This window comes from Diplotaxodon limnothrissa, linkage group LG11, assembly GCF_057381915.1.
Source record: "Diplotaxodon limnothrissa isolate DT_005_m linkage group LG11, D_limnothrissa_male_GT1.1, whole genome shotgun sequence".
NCBI lineage: Eukaryota > Metazoa > Chordata > Actinopteri > Cichliformes > Cichlidae > Diplotaxodon > Diplotaxodon limnothrissa.
The window spans coordinates 36,977,036-36,997,250 of NC_140606.1; the positions used below are offsets into that span (position 1 = coordinate 36,977,036).

Sequence of the window (20,215 nt, forward strand, 5' to 3'; positions counted from 1 at the left end):
TGTTTTGGGGCTGAATCTTTTTCGATTTTTCCAGCCTATCCCCAGCAAACTTTTATTTGTTTGGTTTGTTCTGCACACTGCCAAACAGTTCATTCAAAAATGAATATTTAAGTCAGTACAAGGTTTTTTTTTTCCTTATTTAGAAAAAATAACGTTTATCAAGTTGCCATAGGGTGATTATGACTATTCGCAAGTCCATTTCCCGTTGATTAATGCCTTTTAAATCGGAAAAAAACATTTTGATGGTTTGCTTAGCAAAGAAAAGAATCTCTACTGAAGTTTATTAGAAACTATTATGCATGTCATATACTGTGACATTGGCATTTATCCCCCGCTCTCGCTCTTTCTTTGCTGAGTTAATGAAGCTCACCTAGCAGTCTTTCTTTCTAATCTTTGTGACATCAATCATATTGAGGAGAAAGAAGAGGACGATAGACTATTTATTATTTATCTGCTATTTGGATCTCGGCGTTTAAGTGGGTTTTTCTATTCAATTCAATTTAATTTTAGTTATATAGCGCCAAATCACAACAGCAGTCGCCTCCAGGTGCTTTATATTGTAGATCGTACAATAATAGATACAGAGGAAAACCCAACAATCTTATGAACATATACTGGTCTTCCCAATTCACACCCCAAAAAACAATTCCATTTTCCTTTACACACGCGTGTGCTCTGGTTTGTAAAAATAGGAATCCCGTCTCCTCCTCCGCCTGAACACAGTGAGTCACCTTTGGAAACTCCATGGTCACGTGACGTGGGTGTATTTAATCACGGAATTTCAAAACATCTACCGTTTCTAAACTCGACATGCTGTCGAAACAGAAGTATCGAGCGTCGCACCCAGATTCACCTGCAGTGCTCCACCCCGCTCGTCGGTAGTACTGTGATACTCTGTTTTGCAGTTTTTCTTGACTACAGAGAGGAGTCGACTGGAAAATACTTTTGTTGCAATGGCTCTTCCTGTGTTGCTGCTGCTGTGCACTGCTCCGCTGGTCCGGGGCCACGGCTCAGGTGTGGTTATAGACAGCTGTGAAGACATGGAACTCCACCACTCTGGGCTGAGCCCACAGACTGCACCGTCACCCTTCACTGTCACTACAGAGCAAAGGCGCTACGGACTCGGAGAGGATGTCATAGGTAAGTAAACATGAGTGAGAGAAAGCTCGACGGCCGTTGGTATGTCACTCGATTCAGTGGTTTATAAGGAAATGAATTATTGGTGAAATTTGTAGTGTGTTTTGGAGGTGATTTTGTGGGAGATGGCAAACCAGCGTGTGAACTATGATATGATAAGATAAGATAAGATAAGATAAGATAAGATAAGATAAAACTTTATTAATCCCTCGGGTGGGTTCCTCTGGGAAATTCGGTTTCCAAAAGCACAGCACCGACAGAAGTTACAGTTACAGAATATTATACACACACACACACACACATATATATATATATATATATATATATATATATATATATATATATATATATATATATTATATATATATATATATATACATATATATATATACAGAGACATATATAAATAAAATATACGAAGGGGATAAATAGAATAAATAGGAATAAAAATACAAGTTACAATTTGGGATGTTTTTTGGAGATTAGCTTGTAATATAGTACAACTTTGTTTTGTGATCATCACATGACTGAAAACTGTCTGACTCTGAATAAAATGCAAACTGTTAATTGGGAGTTTGTTCTAGTTTATAGTAATAATACAATAAAGATGACTTGTACTTTAAGGTATTTCTTCAGCAGTGTAAAACAGAATTGTTTTTTAGCTGGTGAGAATAAAAACTCAGTGGACCCTTTCTTTGGTCAGATTCCACCTCTTAACCAAAAAGAGTTGACAGTATTGTATCTCCTGGATGAGGGTGGGTGGGTGGGTGTGTGTGCGTGTTTCCGTTGACTAGGTTGGCTAGTGAATGAGTTTTACACTTAAATAAATTTTAAATTATATATTTAAAGTATTAATCTAATTTAAAAATGTATTATTTGTCTTTAAATCAGAAATTTTATGAAAGCATTGTGATAAGTATGGTTTGTGGCTTGGCTGCAGAGGAGGGCTGGAACAGCAGGTTCAGGGCATCTTGACAGGGGGAGGTTGGCAAAACAATATGCTTTCTCTATTTTAGTAACCGCTTGTACCGACATCATGCTGCTGAAGTGGGAAATGAAGCACAAGCATAAACAACATATACCCGAGTTGTGTTGGGTCCTTTCGTGTCATGGTCCTGAGTGTGGTGACCCAGTTTTTGTGTTTTGTGCTCGCCTCTGTCAGTGCGCCCCAGGGCAGCTGTGGCTACAATGTAGCTTGCCATCACCAGTGTGTGAATGGTCGGATGACTGAATGTAGTGTAAAGCGCTTTGGGGTCCCTAGGGACTAAGTAAAGCAATATACAAATACAGGCCATTTATCATTTTGATTATTGATATTATTTTTATTATGTTTGATTACTCCCAGCTGTGCTCTCCTTCTGTGTGTCATTCCCTTGTTTCTCCCTTGTGTATGTAAGCCCTGTGTTTTCCTCTGCCTCTTGTCATGTTGTCCCAGTGTTTCTGGTTTCCATTGTTCCTATAGTCTTTCTGTTTCTAGTTATCCAGTGTTTAGTTCTTAGTTTCCATGTTCAGGGTTTTGGCTTGTTTATGATGAGTTTATTTTATGGAGTATTTTTCCCAGCATATAAAGCTGCTGCTTTAAGTTTCCTTTTCCGTGTACGAGTCCTGCATTTGGGTCCTTCATCCTGCCTGCCACACAGCCACACATGACATTTTGGATCATGTTGGAGCCCTAACCTGTGCAACCAACTGAGGCGCTTGGTCAGATTGTGATGCAGCTGGTGGCGACGCAACAGGAGCAGGCAGCAGTGCATCGCAAATGACTGGTGATGCTGCAGCCCCAAGTCGAACATCAGACAGAGGTGTTGGAAAACTCCCCCGCCATTTCCCCCATGACGCTTACCGGATGGTGGAGAAGGAACACCCCTAGGGTGTTTCTAGGGGTCTTTGTGGCTACAGAGGAGGCGTGCCGGTGGCTGGGTAAAGAGCGAACCCTCCGCTTGTTGCCGCTGCTCTCAGGGAAGGCCCAAGCTGTTGCTGTGAGCCTTCCCGCCACAGCGATGACAAATGATGTGATGGCTTGGCCTCCCAAAGATCATTGGCTCTGCTTCTGGCATGTGGAGAAGCAACTGGCAAAGTGACTTCATGATGCCGCAGTCAGGTGGTTGCAGCCGTGGCTCTTCTGTAACTGGCCGGCGAGCCTCAATATTGTGGTGACATCGGCGCCACCCTTCCCCTGGTATAAGAGAGACATACTGGGTTCTGGTAAGGTACCAAGGGTGTACACGCCAGGTGCTGGTGGACCAAAGCATAGACAACATGTGCTGAGTCATGTCGGGTCCTTTCACAGTCTTAGTCGCGCCAGCTTTCTGGAGGTGTAAGTGTGATAGAAAGCGAAATGGCTGCCATTTAGCCCCAAGCAAGCTGCCTGATTTAAGCATTGTACCAGTCTAAGTTAACAGTTCATCAGTATATTTTAATGAAACTTTCGTAACTTACGGTAGATGTTTTTCTGTGTAAAACAAATGGCAGTGGATAAAGCAGCTACAAAGTTCACCTTTTTCCCCACGTTGGTGCTTGTTAAACAGGGAGACTGAAGGACTCGAGTAAAGGTTTTAATGGTGGTTACATTTCGAAGTGCTGCTGTTTTGGGCGCTAGAAAAATGTTTTCTTTCACTCCACATGAACCTCTTTGCTCTTTGTGTTGTGTGTAGACTGACTCGGGCTCCATGTTAAACTGTGATAACATCATTGTCACTGCGGCTGTTGTGTTATCAGTTTTTTTTGTGTAAACAGAGGCTGCTTGGGCTTAAGGCTGTCATGACTGTTATGCACAGCGTGCTCCTAGAAACATTTCTATTGTAAATATGTTTTAGCCGCAGATGTGGGTGACACGCTTGCATTTACATGTTGACAACTGAGCTCTCCAGTCATGCATTAAATGAAGCATCAACTCCTCCTAAAATCTTTGATAATTCTTTTTTCTTTCTCTTTTTTTGAAATAATAAAGGTATTTGAGTAAGTTGATCGTTGCAGCCCTAAAAGTGACTAAGGTTATTTTTCAAAAATCTTATTGTCAAAGAATAACACCAGTTTCATTCTTCTTCATTTTTGTTTTTCTGATTCCAAGTTGAGCTGCAGGGTCCAGCCTCTACACCATTTACTGGTTTCCTATTGGAGGCTAGAGAACTGGGAAGCAAGAGTCCTGTGGGTTCCTTTGCCATACCAGAAGGGGCTGCTCAACTCCTCACCTGCAGCCAGAGAGCTGTGAGTATTCTGGAAGTTAATTTGAGCAGCATGTTTATGTACTGGAACTTAAGTCTGCTATCAGTTTGATGCCAAAGTTTTTGCTGTCATTCTTTTTTTTTTTAATATATTTATTTTTAAGTTTTCAATAACAATGTTCTTATCTGCCAAAAGTGCCATAATTGGCACCCCATTTATAACCGTCCCTTCAACATCTTTCCAGCCTGAGGAATAGGTTGGTGAACATAAACATATCAGGGGTCTTAATTGGGCTGCATAATAATAGTCACAAAGGCATTGTAAACTGATGCCCCATTTTTCTTCCAATAGTTGCATTGTTTTATATTTAATTCTTGCTCTTTTATTTTGCCAGATATACTTGGCCAATATTCTGTCATACCTCAAAATGTTTCTGTGGTATCCAAATCGGTAAGCTTTGAAATAGATACAGTAAGCGAGGGAGGACATTCATCCTAATTGATTCCACCCGAGACTGCAGCGTCAAGAAGGGAACAGTTTTCCATCTTTGCAAGTCTTTCTTAATCATTGAGAGCAAAGGGTCATAATTGGCTTCAAACAGTTTAGTTGGATCTTCAGTCAGCACAACCCCCAAATATTTGATGTGGTCTGAGTCCCAGTTCCATTTACCGTTATGCGTTTTTAATTTTAGTTGTTGGATGGTAGTTAAGCTTTAATACTTGAGTTTTATTAATGTTAATTTTATATCCTGAAAGAAAACCATAGTCGTCTAACAATCTCATCACATTTGAAAGTGATTCAGTTGGATTAGTCAAGAAAATCAATATATCATCAGCAAATAGGGCAACCCATGGGGGACCCCTGTTATTTCTACGCTTTGTCTTATATATTGACAAATAGAGAAAACAGAAGTGCGGAAGCTCCACATCCTCGATGGGTTCCTCTTTCTAGACTGTTCTAGACTGTTCTTTCTGCCTGTTGTTTTCTTAACCTTATGACAGAAGTTTTAATGCTTTTCCTCCTGTATCATAGTACCGTTGTTTTGTAAGCAGAAGGTTCTTTTGAACCTCTTCTATATTTATCGCATCTGTCTCCCTCCGTACTTCCTTTATTTTTGTCCTGACTGAGTTACATAGTGAAACTGAGTGTTCTTTCACTAGTTTTATAAATGTACTTTCTAGCTCTTGTAGTTTTTGCTTTCTGCACTTCTTTAGCACAGAGGAGATGGCTATGATCTTACCACGAACTACTGCTTTTAAAGTGGATGATCTGATATCTTCGTGTTGGTGTTGTTCCCACATCATCATAATAAATGTTGTTCAAGGTTCAACATTGCAAGTGATCGATCACCTTGTTGTGACGTAATACTTTTGCAAGCCAAGTGAGTCATTCATTTATGAAATTCCAATGTTGCAAGGACAATATGTATAATACTTACCGTTTATTAAAGAACAGTATCCTGAAATGCAAAGAATTCAGAATTTTGCTGGATCGGCAGAGAGAGGCGGTTTCTCGCAAGTTAAGTACTTTTTTTTTACGGCGTTTTTTTCCAAAGTTGCAAAAGTATGGCGTCACAACAATGTGATTGGTCATGATGATGTGGGAACAACACCAACACAAAGATATCAGATCATGCTTTTAAAGCATCCCATAGTGTTACTTTTGAAACCTCACCATTATCATTATATTCTAAATAAGATTGAATTTCTAATTTCAAAATGTCTTTAACTTCAGTTGTATTCAGAATGTTTGTATTTATCCTCCAGATGGTAGATTTTGTTTCATTGTTTATATTAAGTGTCAAATACACAGGCTCATGAGCTGAAATGGTACAGGTATCGATGACACATTAAAAAAATAATCTGTACCTGTTGCTTTTAAACATCAGGAAAAAATCAATTCGGGAGTAAACATTGTGTGCTGAGGAATAGTGGGTATAATCCCGTACAGTAAGGTTATGTTCCCTGCACATATCTCTGTTTCAAATCTCCATATTTTGTTTCCTTCTTCTGTCTTTGTTTCTGTCTTCATTTATTTTTTTGTGCTATTTGTATTTATATGTTCTATTTCTATTGTATATAGTAGTCTGCATCTATGGGTGGACAACAAAAAAAGAATTTCATTGCACGGAGAAATGCCTTTTCTTGTGTGACACATGACAATAACATCTTGAATCTCCATATATCCACTATTCCAAGCTCTTTCATGTAATTCTTAACCTTTTTACTAATGCTTTTAGTATTTGTCCTCCCATTAGAACTATCCCTTTTAGGATCCAGTCTTATGTTAAAATCACCCCCACATATTGGGCTTTGGGTTGTGAATAGCTCAAGTATCTGTTAGTAAAATCCCCAGTTGCTACCTGGAGGCATATAAACATTTAGCAGACTAACTAAGACTCCATCTATTTTACCCTTAACCATAGTGTATCTTCCCTCCTTATCTTTGTGGTCGGAAATGAAATCAAAATTAACTTTATTGGAAAGCAAAATTGCTACCCCTCTACGCGAGGAAAAATATACCTTGGAGTGTCCCATTCTGTTTAATTTTGTATGTTCACTATCAGTGAGATGAGATTCCTGTATATATGCTATCTGAACCTTAGTCTTTGTCAATTGCAATAGCATGTTTGCTGTTTTAATTGGATTAATTATGCCATTTATATTCAAAGAGACAAAAATTATAGGCCTACTAGACATCTGACTGTATTACAACCACAAAATCTCTGGTACTCTTCCCTTTTCTGCTCAGAGCAGCAATGTATAACAACATACAACAAAACACCTAACAAATGTGGCTGAGTATAGAAAATGTGCAGCATTGTGCAGGAGAGAACATATGACTTACGTGTCCTATATACAGTGTCATTAGTTTTTGTGACAAGTTAATTAAAACTATGCAGCAAGGTATATTGTGTTTGGCATGTCACTTGCACTCTCTCTCCCTTTATGCAAATGTGTGTCCAGAACTCGGCTGTGTCCCACACATCAGGCTTTAATAGCAGCTACGTTCAGGTGACATGGAGATCAGAACCATCAAGAGACATCAAAGCTGTTCATTTCTGGTAAATGGTCTATTAATTACATTTTATTTACCAAATCATAACAACAGTTGCCTCAGGTGCTTTATATTGTAAGGTAAAGACCCTACAATCATACAGAGAAAACCCCAACAATCATCACTACTATTAGCAAGATCTTTGGCAACAGTGGAAAGGAAAAACTCCATTTTAACAAGAATAATTTCATTGTCTGCCTTGCTCAAATTAGCAAAGCACTTTCATAAAGCTCAGGTGTTTATACCCCAGTTCACACTGGTTTTGGTGTCGCTGCAGTGCATCCTTTGTGCAGAATTCTACAACATTTTGGATCAATGTGACGAGCCCTGTCCTGACCTTCACTAACGGCAGAGCTGCTAGATCTGCAGGTGCCCTCACTACATCCACTGACAATGGCAGTTTACAACCTGGATCACTTGTTGTAAGTAACAATGTCTGTTTTGAACATAGTTTGGTTGGCAGTTTCATCCTACAAATGGACTGATTTATTATCTGTTGGCTTAGAGGCTGATGGAAGTCTACCATCTTCTGTATTCTGCAACTCCTCTGGGACTGAGCAGCTCAGAAAATAGAGCAGGTTGTCTGCTTAGGTTTTGGTGGTTCACTCACCAGTTTCTCGAGTCTGTACGTCACAGTGCATGTGTGTGAATGGTTATAAGGACCAGTTTATTTACTACAGTGGTCTCAAACTTAAATGAGCTGTGGGCCACTGCTGACACTGTCATCTCATGTGAGGGCCAATTTAGTGTTCAAGTAGCACAAAAACAAACAAACAAACAAGAAAATGCCCACAAATATTTCCGAAAATGTAGCATTTTGTTTTTAAAATTTCCAATATTGTATAACAAGACAAAACTGCAAATGTGAATGCATTTTTTTCTCACTTTTACCAAACTGAAGCCTTTCATTGAACTACCAAATAAACAAATTGGTACTCTCTTTCTGGCCACACGCCAGATTTGGTGATTTGGTGCCGTATAAATAAAAAAATAAGATTACACAGTATATTCAAAATGATGATGCCAAAGTTTTCTCTTCCTGTGTGTGCAGAAATCAGCTGGACCCATCTCTAGTGCTGACTGTGGGGTCACCAAGGTGTGCTTCAGTCAGCCTTCAAACTGTGACCCAGCAGTCAGTGCTAGCTGTTATTTCATGTCAGCCAAGATGTTAGCCGGTGGTGAAGCTGTCCACTTTGAGATGACTGGTCCTTATGAAGGATATATTGCTTTTGGATTCTCTGATGATCAAAGAATGGTAATGTAAAGACAAAATTATCAGTCCCTTGAAATTAAAGTTAGGTTTTTGTTTATTTGTTTGTTTTTTAAGCAATAACAGCAATAAGCCTCTTGGTGTATTTGTATTTAAGAGCACCTGTTGGTGAAAAGCTGCTGTATCACAGTCATTGTTCACTTACCTCCAATTTGCATATTTCCTATAGGACTAATAAAATATTCTGATGATTCCCACCAATTTTGTGAGCAACGCTAAATCATTCACAACTTGTAAAACAGGCTAATTCATTCCAAATTTGTCTTTCCCCAGGGAAATGATGACATTTACGTTTGTGTTATGAAAAGCAATGGACAAGTTGAGGTGGAACATATGTATTCAACAGGACGATCAAAGCCACAAGTTCTTCCTCTGGTACTACATTTTTTGTGATAGCAGCGATTTATACAAGGCTAGAATGTTTCCATTCAGTTCTGTGGAAAAAGTGAACTGCATGTGTATTTTTTGTGAATTCCATCTTACTCCATAAATTACATCTGAGATTTATGTGTGTTTGTTTCCAACAGGGGAATGTTTATAATATAACAACGTCATTGCAGAACAGTGTCATCAGTTGTGTCTTTACTACCACAAACACAATTTCTATTGAGGGGACTTCTGGTTTCAACCAGTCCTACTACCTCTTGTTTTCCTATGGACCCAGCAACAATGGTAACATAATTTGATGTGTCAGATGGTTTGTTACACCAAACAAGTCAGTCTTTTAAACTGTTTGGAAAGGTCTCTTTCAAATGATACTTTGCAGGTGATCTAATAAGCACGTGTTTTTTATTGTTTACAATTGTACTCCAGTAAATACTTTTACTTGGAACGGTTATGCAGGGCCTTTGACTGTGGTTCCTTTTCCAATAATGTAAAAAGTGTCAAATGAGTTCACTTTTAATACCTCTGTCTCTACCAGTTTATGAAAATGAAACTTGTTTCATAGGCATGCAAAGCTTAGTCTTTTTCCTTAAAAGGAATCCTAACCCAGCTTGTATCTAAATAGTAGATTACAAACTTGCACCTACTCATGCATTAGCTATTAGCTGAATGTATTATATGCACATAAAGCTGATGCCTTTTGGCCATATTCACTCTCACCTTTTTTTTTTTTTTTTTTCATTATTCCAACCAATGGGGGTTTTTTTTCTAGGCATGTTACACTTTTTCTTTTTCACATCAAGTTCAATGTCAGACTATTTCCTTTTATGTATTATTCACTCATGAATCCCACTTTCAATTTATGCCACCACAAGAGAGAGATTGGTTGTGGTATGTGGAAACGTATTCATAGCTTATTCTGTGAAATTTAAATGTTGGTATGGTTAAATGTTATCCTGTGTGACACTCACACATGCATACACATATACAAGTGTCTGTAAACTTGAATGTTTTACTGTTATATCTTATTAGTATTTTAAGTATTCTATCTATTTTATTTATTGAATTTTATTGTTTTATTTATATTTTGATATTGCTAGGGATGATGCAATGATCGGGGACCATTCTTCATTTCGTTGTTCTCATGACAATGACAATAAAGTTTCTGATTCTGATTCTGTTTGCAGATGACATTTTGGTTTACTTATCAAAACCTACCGAATCACTTATGGAGCTCATGTCAGTGTTAAAGGAGTATGGGCTATACTCGGGATATAAATTGAATATACAAAAAACACAAGTTCTTAGTAGCTTTTATAGCCCTCCCCAGAATCTGCTCAACAAATACAAACTAAGCTGGGACAAAAGAACTATCAAATATCTGGGCATAAACTTATCAATGGATATAACTAGCTTGGAAGAAATCAACTACCCCCTACTTAAAAAAGATATCATGCTAAATATTAGCAGATGGTCTATCTAAGCACTTCTTCTAGAGTGGACATCATAAAAATGAATATGCTCCCAAAGATATTAAACTTATTCCAGTCTGTTTCTATAGAAAACCCTGATAGATACTTTGTAGAGTGGGATAGGACCCTCTCAAGATTTATATGGGCGGGTAAAAAGCCAAGAGTTAAGTTCAAAACACTTCAGCTTCCCAAAGATAAAGGAGGATTAGGCATCCCTTGCCTACAGGATTACTACAGGGCAACACAAATAAGAAATCTGGTGGGCTGGTGTAAACCCGGATACTGTTCAACAGAGAGACGAATCTGGCATTGATATCTGACATCACAACAGAGAGACGAATCTGGCAATGATATTTGACATCACAAATTTAAATGTTGGTATGGTTAAATGTTATCCTGTGTGACACTCACACATGCATACACATATACAAGTGTCTGTAAACTTTGATATATCTTTCCTACAGGATCAATAAGAATCCATATGGGTACCTTCACCAGCAATAAAAGGATCAATATTAATAATCCCCTTGTTGTTGGCAAAGATGATGTTCCTGATATCATCAAAGCTCATGGTAAGACCTTGCACAAAGTGATACGTGTAAAATAAAAATGTTTTTTAGTCCAAAATAATCTCAGCAAAGTCCTTTGTCATTTTTTGCTAAGCTGTTCACAGCTAAATGATTTGAAAGTCCTTGGAAGATAAATGCTACCAGGAACGTCATTTCATTTGTACTTTTAGCACGATTAAAGTGTTTAATCTATAATACTGAGTAGACTTGCAGTCCTTTAAATTGAACTGCACATGTTTCACAGACACAAGTTACACAAACAAGGAACCAAAACAGTGGATGAGGTTGGACACATTAGATGGGTGGTCTCTTAACAATAACTGTCCTTTTTCATGAGACAAGGATATGCAAAACAATAATTTATAACAATCTTCAGATGTTTGAAAACTAATAGAATTTTGAAGATGTGAAAAACATTTCTGTGCCGCTTTTCTGCTAATGGTATACCTGTAATTATGGCAATGGACTCAGTTTCTTGGCCCAAGGTTGCTGTTTGGCTGCTCACTGTCTATATTACCTTTGCTCTGTTGACTCATTAGTTTAAATCCAGAATTTGACGACTACTGTCAAATGTTTCTGCTCTAAATTTTTAGTCAGTTGACAGACCACATGTTTACTCCAGGGGAAGAAATTCATCTTAACTCCTAAAACAAAGAGAAGTGGAGAGAATTTCAATATTTAACTGTGTTTCAGGATCACTCATGCTGATTGCCTGGATGACCACAGGATCACTCGGCATGATGGTTGCCCGATATCTAAAAAAAATGGCCAAGGGAAAAAAAATGTGCGACAAAGATCTCTGGTTTATGGTGAGACATCATAGACAAAACCATGTATTATCTTTTCAATGTGGAACCAAAGTTTTTGTAAACTAAACTAGGCTTGAAAATAACTTAAACTTGGTGTGTTTCCAGAATAAATTTCATGACTAAAAATATTAACTTCATAAGTAATTTCAGATATCCAATCCAATCCAAGATATAATAGACTTGTAAGACAGCTTGGTCCAAGCCTAATGTTATCTGGACAAATGTATTGGTTTAGCTGCCACAGTATCATGCTGTATTCTTTGTGTTCCTCCAGGTCCATGTTGGAGCAATGTGTCTGACGGTAGCAGCCACAATCATTGCTTTCATCCTTGTGTTCGTTCATTCTCAGGACTGGTCTGGGGTTAGTACACTGACTCTGCTAGATTCTAAGAATCTTAGTTAAGTTATGGTTTTGTACTATTCATTACAGCAACAATCAAATGATAAAACCGTGTTTCTCTGTAATAATATTTATTTTCTTATTTATTCCAACTAAATTTTATGTGTTGTTCACACAGAATTGGGGGTAATTGTTGAATACAAATTGTTGATTATATGAATGCAAATACCCTCCAAATTATGTTGCAACATTTAGATTTCATTTAATCCCAGTTTTTAAACCCTATATTTAAGTACAAATGTATTTATATAGCACTTTTCAAGATCATTTCTGCAAAGTGCTTCACAATCAAAATAGTTAAGTTAAAAAGAACTCCAAACGTTCCTCATTGAAGATTTAGTTGATATTGCGTGGACATCAAGAGTTTTAATTACATTAGGCACAAACAAGGACTTTGTTTTCTGTTTGAAGAAAATGATCAGCCATTCATTTTTTTAAATAGTCCAAACACCTATGCAAGACCTGTTGCTTAGAAAGTGCAAAGAGTGTGTTTATACACCACTTTGCATTTAATCCTTAGTTACTCTCTGGCTCTCGTCCATAACATTTTGCCTGTCGTGTCTCCCCATCACCTCCAACCAGTTGCAGCAGATGGCTGCATCACCTGAGCCTGGTTCTGCTGGAGGTTTCTAACAGAAAAGAAGGGAATATTTCCTTCCCACTATCACCAAAAGCTTGCTTCCACCAGTTGTAGTAGTGATGCAGAAACATTATGCCTTTTGACAACCAATCCACATATGAACAGGTTCAAGAAATAATTTGAGGGATAAATGGAATCTGTGGGCTGCATCCAGTTAGTTTCACTTTAGTTTTTTATAAAACAGTCATCTCATGGTGCTTTACATTAGAAGGATGAGCCAAGGGAGTTTAATATAATTCAACTTAATATGAATGCGATAACCATACCAACCAGGTATGGACCCCTCCAACCCTTGGCTTTGGTGTGCAGAAACAACTCCCGTGTAACAGTAGGACCCTCTGGCAAAACCAGACTGAAGGAGGACGATCATCTCCAGCTTTTGGTTGTGATGTGATTGTAGAAGAGAATAGCGACACCATGTAAAACCTAAAGGACAAAATGCAAACTATGGAGATGACAAAAAGTTGGTGCATATTTATAAGCCAATATTGCAAGTCATTAAGACAAAAGGCAAGTGGAGCAGAAGTGCCCCTCATGGGAGGTACATCTAGAAATGATTAAGTTCTCATGGTACTCTCAAAGGTACTCGTACTTTTCACTCTGGGGTTATTTGTGGAGGCTTTACCTTCACTTGGGTAGTAGAGCAAGTCATCTATCAAACAGAAGGTCCATAGATCAATCCTCAGCTCCTCCAGTCTGCAAGTTGCATCCACAGGCAAGATTAATATACCCCTTCAAAGTGTTTTTTTTTCTTTTCTCTTGATATTCATTAAGCACTCTTTAGTTGTGTGTTTCAGCTCTCAGACTGATATTTATGCCCCATGATTAGCACTGTTAATGTGTTTGGTATCCAGGGAGCACATCCAGTGTTGGGGTGCCTGGTTATGATCCTCTCACTCATCCAGCCCATCGGGGCCTTGCTGCGCTGCGGACCACAACATCACCTGTATGTATCCATCTGTGTGTGTTTAATTAATATACTATATCATGCCTATACACATTTAAGAATACTCTGTTCAAATATTATTTAAAAAAAAATTAAAAATGGCCTCACTTTTTTTTTCTCTACAATTATTTAACAAATTTTGAAAACACGATAAACCAAAGGAATGGGGCAGTACATGCTTAATGACTAAATGCACTGCTCACTCGGCAAAGTGAGGTTATAAAGTTATTTGATAACCCTAAGAGTTGTATTCATACTTCAGCCATAAAAGTTTTTAAAATTTCAAACTTTTGCAAAGTGTAGCCTGCATGTGCTTTATCAGAGCACACTTTCACACTGAAACACCAAGTAGGAAACTAATTTGCACATGACTCGTGAAAGTTATTCCTTCCTCTTAGTAATAATGGTACTTTTAATAAATATAGCCTGGTTGTAGCTTTGGAGGCCAGACTCAGTAAATGAAATATTTAAGTGAAATATAGATTTAGTAAAATTGTATGTTCAGTAATGATACTTGTTTTCATAAATTGGATGCAGGAGAAATCTTAGACAAGAACTTCAGAAGCTGATGATTTTATAGTTCTTCTCTTTTCTTTGATAGGAGGTATCTGTTCAACTGGACACATTTTTTAAATGCGGTGGTAATAAAATCTATAGCTGGTAAGCTTGTGTTTTACTTCATTCTACCATCTTGCATATATGAATAGAATAGAATAGAATTCAACTTTATTGTCATTGCACATGCACAGGTACAGGGCAACGAAATGCAGTTTGCATCCATCCAGAAGTGCTTAGTGATATAGATATATTACAATATATATTAGCAATAATATAGATATGTAAGTATATTACAGAAATGGGTCTATTATGTTATAATGTACACGGTATGAAGTATGTTGTGAATATTCTATAACTACAAGTATGTACAGGCTGTAGTGAGTACAAGCTATGTACAGGATATGCTAACATTTTCAATAGCAGACACACTGTCACCCATGCTGCTCGTCTTAAAATGCCTGCTTCTTTGTGTCACACAGTGGCAGCCATATTTACAGGCCTGGACAGGATTGACAGTGATGATGGGTGGCTATTGAAAGTGATGGGTGGCTTCTTTGCCTGGGAAGTTCTCTTCATCATCATTTTGGAGGTCCATGATTGGGTAGTTAAACACAGAGGTAAGCCTTTTTTTTTGCATTTCAGTGATGAAGGAAAAAATCATCACTACCCATATACACTTTAATGACAAAAACCAATCTAGACCCAACAGTCCATTTGCACGGTGAAGAGCCACCTGATCAGTTCAGCAGCATTTAGCTGACTGAGCGAAGAGTATAACCCCTGTACACCTCAGAATGTGGTTGGATGGGTAAAATAAACAGCACTGTATCACAAGATTTTCTGTGTATAACACAGCAGCATCAAATATTGGTATTTATGAATTGATGAGTGAAAACGCGTAAGAATGTCTCAATGGTAGTCTGCTGGAACAAAAGCTGTTACACTTTAACTGTGCTGAAGTACAGCGACAAAGGAATCTTTATCTTTCGATTTATTAAATGCATGAAAATACTCTGGGAATACTATACACGAAGGCTCAGCTCATGCACCACCAACCTAATGTTATCAGAGAGAACTTGCATTGAAATGTCTCAACTGAGACTATCCAATTTTGGACACGTGTAGTTTGACAATGCTGTGGCTCAATGTGTGGCTCAGTCACACAAATTATTAAAAAAAAATATGATCACAACCTCTTTGTGTCTACAAAAACTGGTTAATGTTTGGTGATTTTTAAAAAATGTTTTACCCCCCCCCCCCCGTGCCGCACACACTTTCCATGACCAATGGCAACTTGACATGCTAAATGTTTACATAGAGCTTCCAGCACATTGTTATCGTTCTGAAAGTTGTTGTTTTTTTGTTTTTTTTCAATCACCACAACTACTCAACTCGACTCAATTTTATTTAAATTGATTTCAAATTGTTCTTCTTCTGTTAAAGCTTAAAACTAATATCATAACTCAACCTGTATAAATAAAATGATTAAAAACATAGCTGACTGCTTTAGTTCACTTCAGTTAATGTGCCCTGCAATATTTCACTGTTCTTTGCTCTGGGTTTCAGATGATACTGCTGATCAAATGGAATCAGCATTGGTAAGCTGAAAGAAATATAAAAGCAAGCAATCACTGATTGCCACAAGATGGAGTATTTCTAATATAATTTTACTTTTTTTGTCAGGTCAAAGGTGACAGTTGCCTGATCGCTGTGTACCTTCTGGGAAACCTTTGCTTTTTGGTGGCACTTCTGGTTGGAATTGGAGAAAAATGAGCAGCAGCAGAATCTTCCAGAGTGTTTCCCTGTAGTTTTGTTGAATTTTATCATCAATTTTAACATACTTGATGAGAGACTGCACTGGAAATTCAGACCCACTGATGCATCAGTTGGCGAATCCTGGAAAGTTTCTCAGTAATGTCTTTAAAAAATATTACTTATGTTTTTTTTCTCTTTTGCTTTTAGTTGATAATTAAGGTGTACTTTCAATCAGCATTCAATTTCACTGGGCCAAGCATTACTGTCGTGTGTGTGTGTGTGTGTGTGTGTATAATATGTCTCACAGTTGCAAAGAAAGAAGTAGTTTCAGTCGCCTTTAGCCTCCACTCTGGCTGCCAGGTAAACCAGTTTCATTTTACAAGCTGGTTACATTTTTTAAGCCAAACAGCAATTTTGTATTAAAAAGTACTTTTAACAATTTTTCCTTTTACATTTTTAAATCAGGTCAACTCGACCCACATCATAATGGGAGGGTTAAAGCCCTTTTCACACATTAACATCTGTTAATATGACAGCATCTATGTATGAATCTGCACCTTTGTCACTTTCATTTGAAAAAAAAAAACTGTCATTGATTCAGCTCCTGAACTTCCCATTTAATGTACATTTTTTTCATATATTTCTAATAATCTTGCTGTCAATAACAACTGACAATAAGACAACAAATTTTTAACTTCATTAAATTGAAAATTATGTATGTCAGTGTAGTAGTGTTAAATGCTTACCAGGTTCAGATGCAAATGAAGAAACTCCACTCAGGCAAGTCTGCTGGACCAGATGGAGTGAGTCCCCTCAAGGCCTGTGCCCCCCAGCTTTGTGGAGTCTTCCATAAACTGTTCATGCTGAGTCTGAAGAGGGTCCCAGTGCTGTGGAAGACATCAAGCCTCGTCCCTGTACCAAAGACGCCACGTCCCAGTGGCCCCCAGGATTACAGGCCTGTGACACTGACCTCCCACATCATGAAGACCCTGGAAAGGCTCATCCTGGACCAGATCTCACCCATTGTCAGACCACATCAGGATCCCATTCAATTTGCTTACCAGCCCCGTCTCACAGGACGCCATCATCTATCTGCTCAATCGTGTCTACATCCACCCGGACCAGCCGGCGAGCACTGTGAGGTTCATGTTTTTTTTACTTTTCCAGTGCTTGGTGATAAGCTAACAGCGATGCAGGGGGATGCTTCTCTAGTGTCCTGGATTGTTGATTACCTGACAGGAAGACCACAATATGTGCGTCTTCCACATTGTGTGTCTGACAAGGTAATCAGCAACACAGGAGCACCATAAGGGACCATCCTCTCCCCCTTCCTCTTCACCCTCTACACCACAGACTTCAGCCGCTGCACAGAGACCTGCATCTTCAGAAGTTTTGATGTAAATTTGTAAGTTTTGATGTAAGTAAATTTGCGGTCAATTTAGACTCAATTCAAAATCTCCTACTTGGGACGAACACTAAATGTAAATAGCTGACTTTCTAAATAAACCTATCCATCTTTGCAAGGTCAATTTTTGCTTTCATTAAATTCCAAATGTTTAGCCATAATTAGCTTAGCTGTCCTACTCTTGTTACTGCTCTTTCCTACTGCTGTTACAATCAAATGAACATCTCTGCAAAGATAAATTAGCTGAGACCTTAGGTTGATGGTAGTTACTAGCAAACACAGAAACGTACATACACTATATAGTACAGTTCTATGATACATCACCAAATAGAACAATTTGTGGCAATGCAGACAAGCAGAGAAACAGTTTAATTAGTTGAATTTGTTCACTTGATCGGAGGTGTGTTTCCTGCAGATATACAACATCGGATCTCAATGATTTTAAATGAGTAAAAGCCCTTGTGCGTTTAACCGGATTATTTATACCTTTAACATTCCAGCTTATAAAACGAAGAGCAGATGACTTTGCGAGCTTGCCATTCAGGTACCAAAATGCAGGTGCAGAAAAAATATGTCCCAACCTCTGGAATAATAAATCTTTCGTGCTTGAATCGATACGGTCCAATATCCTCTTTTCAGAGCTAGCAATAGCTCTCATAATCTCACTCATGTCATGGGGTGGTGCCTCCGGTCTGTCCTCAGCATGGTCCTGTCAGGATCTGACGGCGCCCTGACCGGTCGACCTGCCTGTGTGTGTGTGTGTGTGTGTGTGTGTGTGTGTGTGTGTGTGTGTGTGTGTGTGTGTGTGTGTTCACCCAGGGATTGACGGAGGATTTACGGACACTAAGGAAGCACTTGGAGGAGAGACGGGCACTCACTACTAGGGCTGGGTATCGTCACTGATTTCTAGAATCGATTCAATTCCGATTCACAAGGTCCCGAATCGATTCGATCCACGATTCGATTTAATTCGATTCGATTCGATTTAAATCTGGGAAATTTTGACAGTCAGAAATATTATAATTCAGATCAGTACATTTACATATTTTTGTATCAATAAAAAGGAAGCTGACACACGCAAGACTTTATCAAAGGTGTAAGCATCACAGCAGATGCCTTTGTGTCAAAGTAGCTGAAGATAAAACACAGAAAAACATGAAGGTGGTTTTCCTGGCCTGGGATTTTATAAAAATATTCTGCAGTACATCAAAAACGAAAGAAAACCATTAATCAACATATGAACATTACCTCTGAAGTTACAGAGGTTTTATTAGAGACACGGTTAAGCGTTTTGCATTTTGAATAATTTTAAAAAGTTTAAATTTGTTCAGTATTGAACAGCAGAAATGAGGTTTTCTTTTCGGAAGAATGTAAAAGGGAAAAAAACAGCGGCCGACAGCGCTGTAAACAACGGTAGACTTGTGCATAACAAGCAAGCGAATAATGAAGAAAGGGAAACTGTTCTTGAAGTACACAGAGAGAGCGAGAGAGGGCGAGAGAGAGACAGAGAGAGAGAGAGGGCGAGAGAGAGACAGAGAGAGAGAGCTGTGCATCGCGGTGGAAGCAAAACAGTAAAAGTCAGAGTGAATTCATGACGATGTTTATGTGAATCTTCTTTTGCTGCTGGTTCGGTCAATATTGTTTGGAAAGAGATCAAACTAACAGCTTTAGAATCAGCGCATAAAGGGCGTGAACACAAAGCGCGGACCCGCCGACAGATCAGAATCAGTGAGCTGTCGGCTTTCCGTGTCCGTGCCGTCGGGTGAGAAAGGCGACATCTAAATGATTCTGATCCGCGGGTCGTGCTGTGTGTTTAAGTCTTTGTGCAGAATCCGTGTTCCTGCTCTCATTTACTGTCTTAGCTGTTTGGTGGTTCTTGAAATTTTGTGAGATGTCACCAGAGATTCTGGCATTTCGGGCAAAATAAATTTATATTAAAAAAATCGATTCAGGATTTTAATTAATCGATTTTACGTTATCCAAGCCATAATCGATCTTAATCAATGAATCGATTATAAAAACCCACCCCTACTCACTACCACGCACGGGCTTACACGGAAGGAGGGACGCACTATCACCATTGTTGCACATTTGAGCTGTTGTCACATTGCTGCACTGTAAATAAATGCACTGTCATTATTTCTGAGCTCCGCGCCTGAGTCCACTCTTTAACAACCGTGACAGGTCCGAGGCTTTTGCGGCCTGCTCTTTCCCCGATCTAGTTTTGCTCATATTTCGTACACCGTAGCCTTGAAGATGTAAAAAGTGCCTCAGAGCAGCACACGGGCGTGTTATCGTACTGTTGTTAAAAGTTCGTTAGTTTTGGAGCAATGGAATTATGAAACAAGTTAGTCCATTGAGGAGCCCTGTACAACACGTCTTCACATGGCTACCAGACACGCCCCCCGTCATTTTGTTATTATTCAATTCAGAACTGCCCAGACCAGACACAGTGACGTTTCACCAGAATCCCTTTGATCTCTGGTCTTCTTTATGACATCAGCACACGAAAACCTATAAATAGGGGAGAGGTTCTCACTCTTGTCAGTCTTTCAAAGAGAGTGGAAGAATTCACTAGGCAGGAAACTACTGGAAACTTGCGTTTCTGACACAGTCGACGGTATTTTTAAAAAATCTTTTAGTTGGTA

The 20,215-nt window shown here is 38.6% G+C and overlaps 1 protein-coding gene across 2 annotated transcripts; it reads left to right on the forward strand.

The window, feature by feature from the left end:
- Positions 1-932: 932 nt before the first annotated feature.
- Positions 933-16,180, forward strand: LOC146623498 (ferric reductase 1-like). Of its 2 annotated transcripts, none has more exons than XM_085365946.1 (15): positions 933-1,140; positions 4,208-4,344; positions 7,269-7,366; positions 7,637-7,793; positions 8,411-8,614; positions 8,903-9,004; positions 9,157-9,301; positions 10,950-11,057; positions 11,748-11,863; positions 12,138-12,224; positions 13,758-13,849; positions 14,451-14,509; positions 14,887-15,024; positions 15,974-16,005; positions 16,091-16,180. In XM_085365946.1, the coding sequence occupies exons 1-15, from the start codon at positions 954-956 to the stop codon at positions 16,178-16,180; spliced, it is 1,752 nt and encodes a 583-aa protein (XP_085222072.1). In that variant the 5' UTR covers positions 933-953. The 2 variants fall into 2 exon arrangements, with proteins under 2 accessions (XP_085222072.1, XP_085222071.1); XM_085365945.1 differs by having other exon boundaries at positions 954-1,140; positions 7,637-7,781.
- Positions 16,181-20,215: the final 4,035 nt, after the last annotated feature.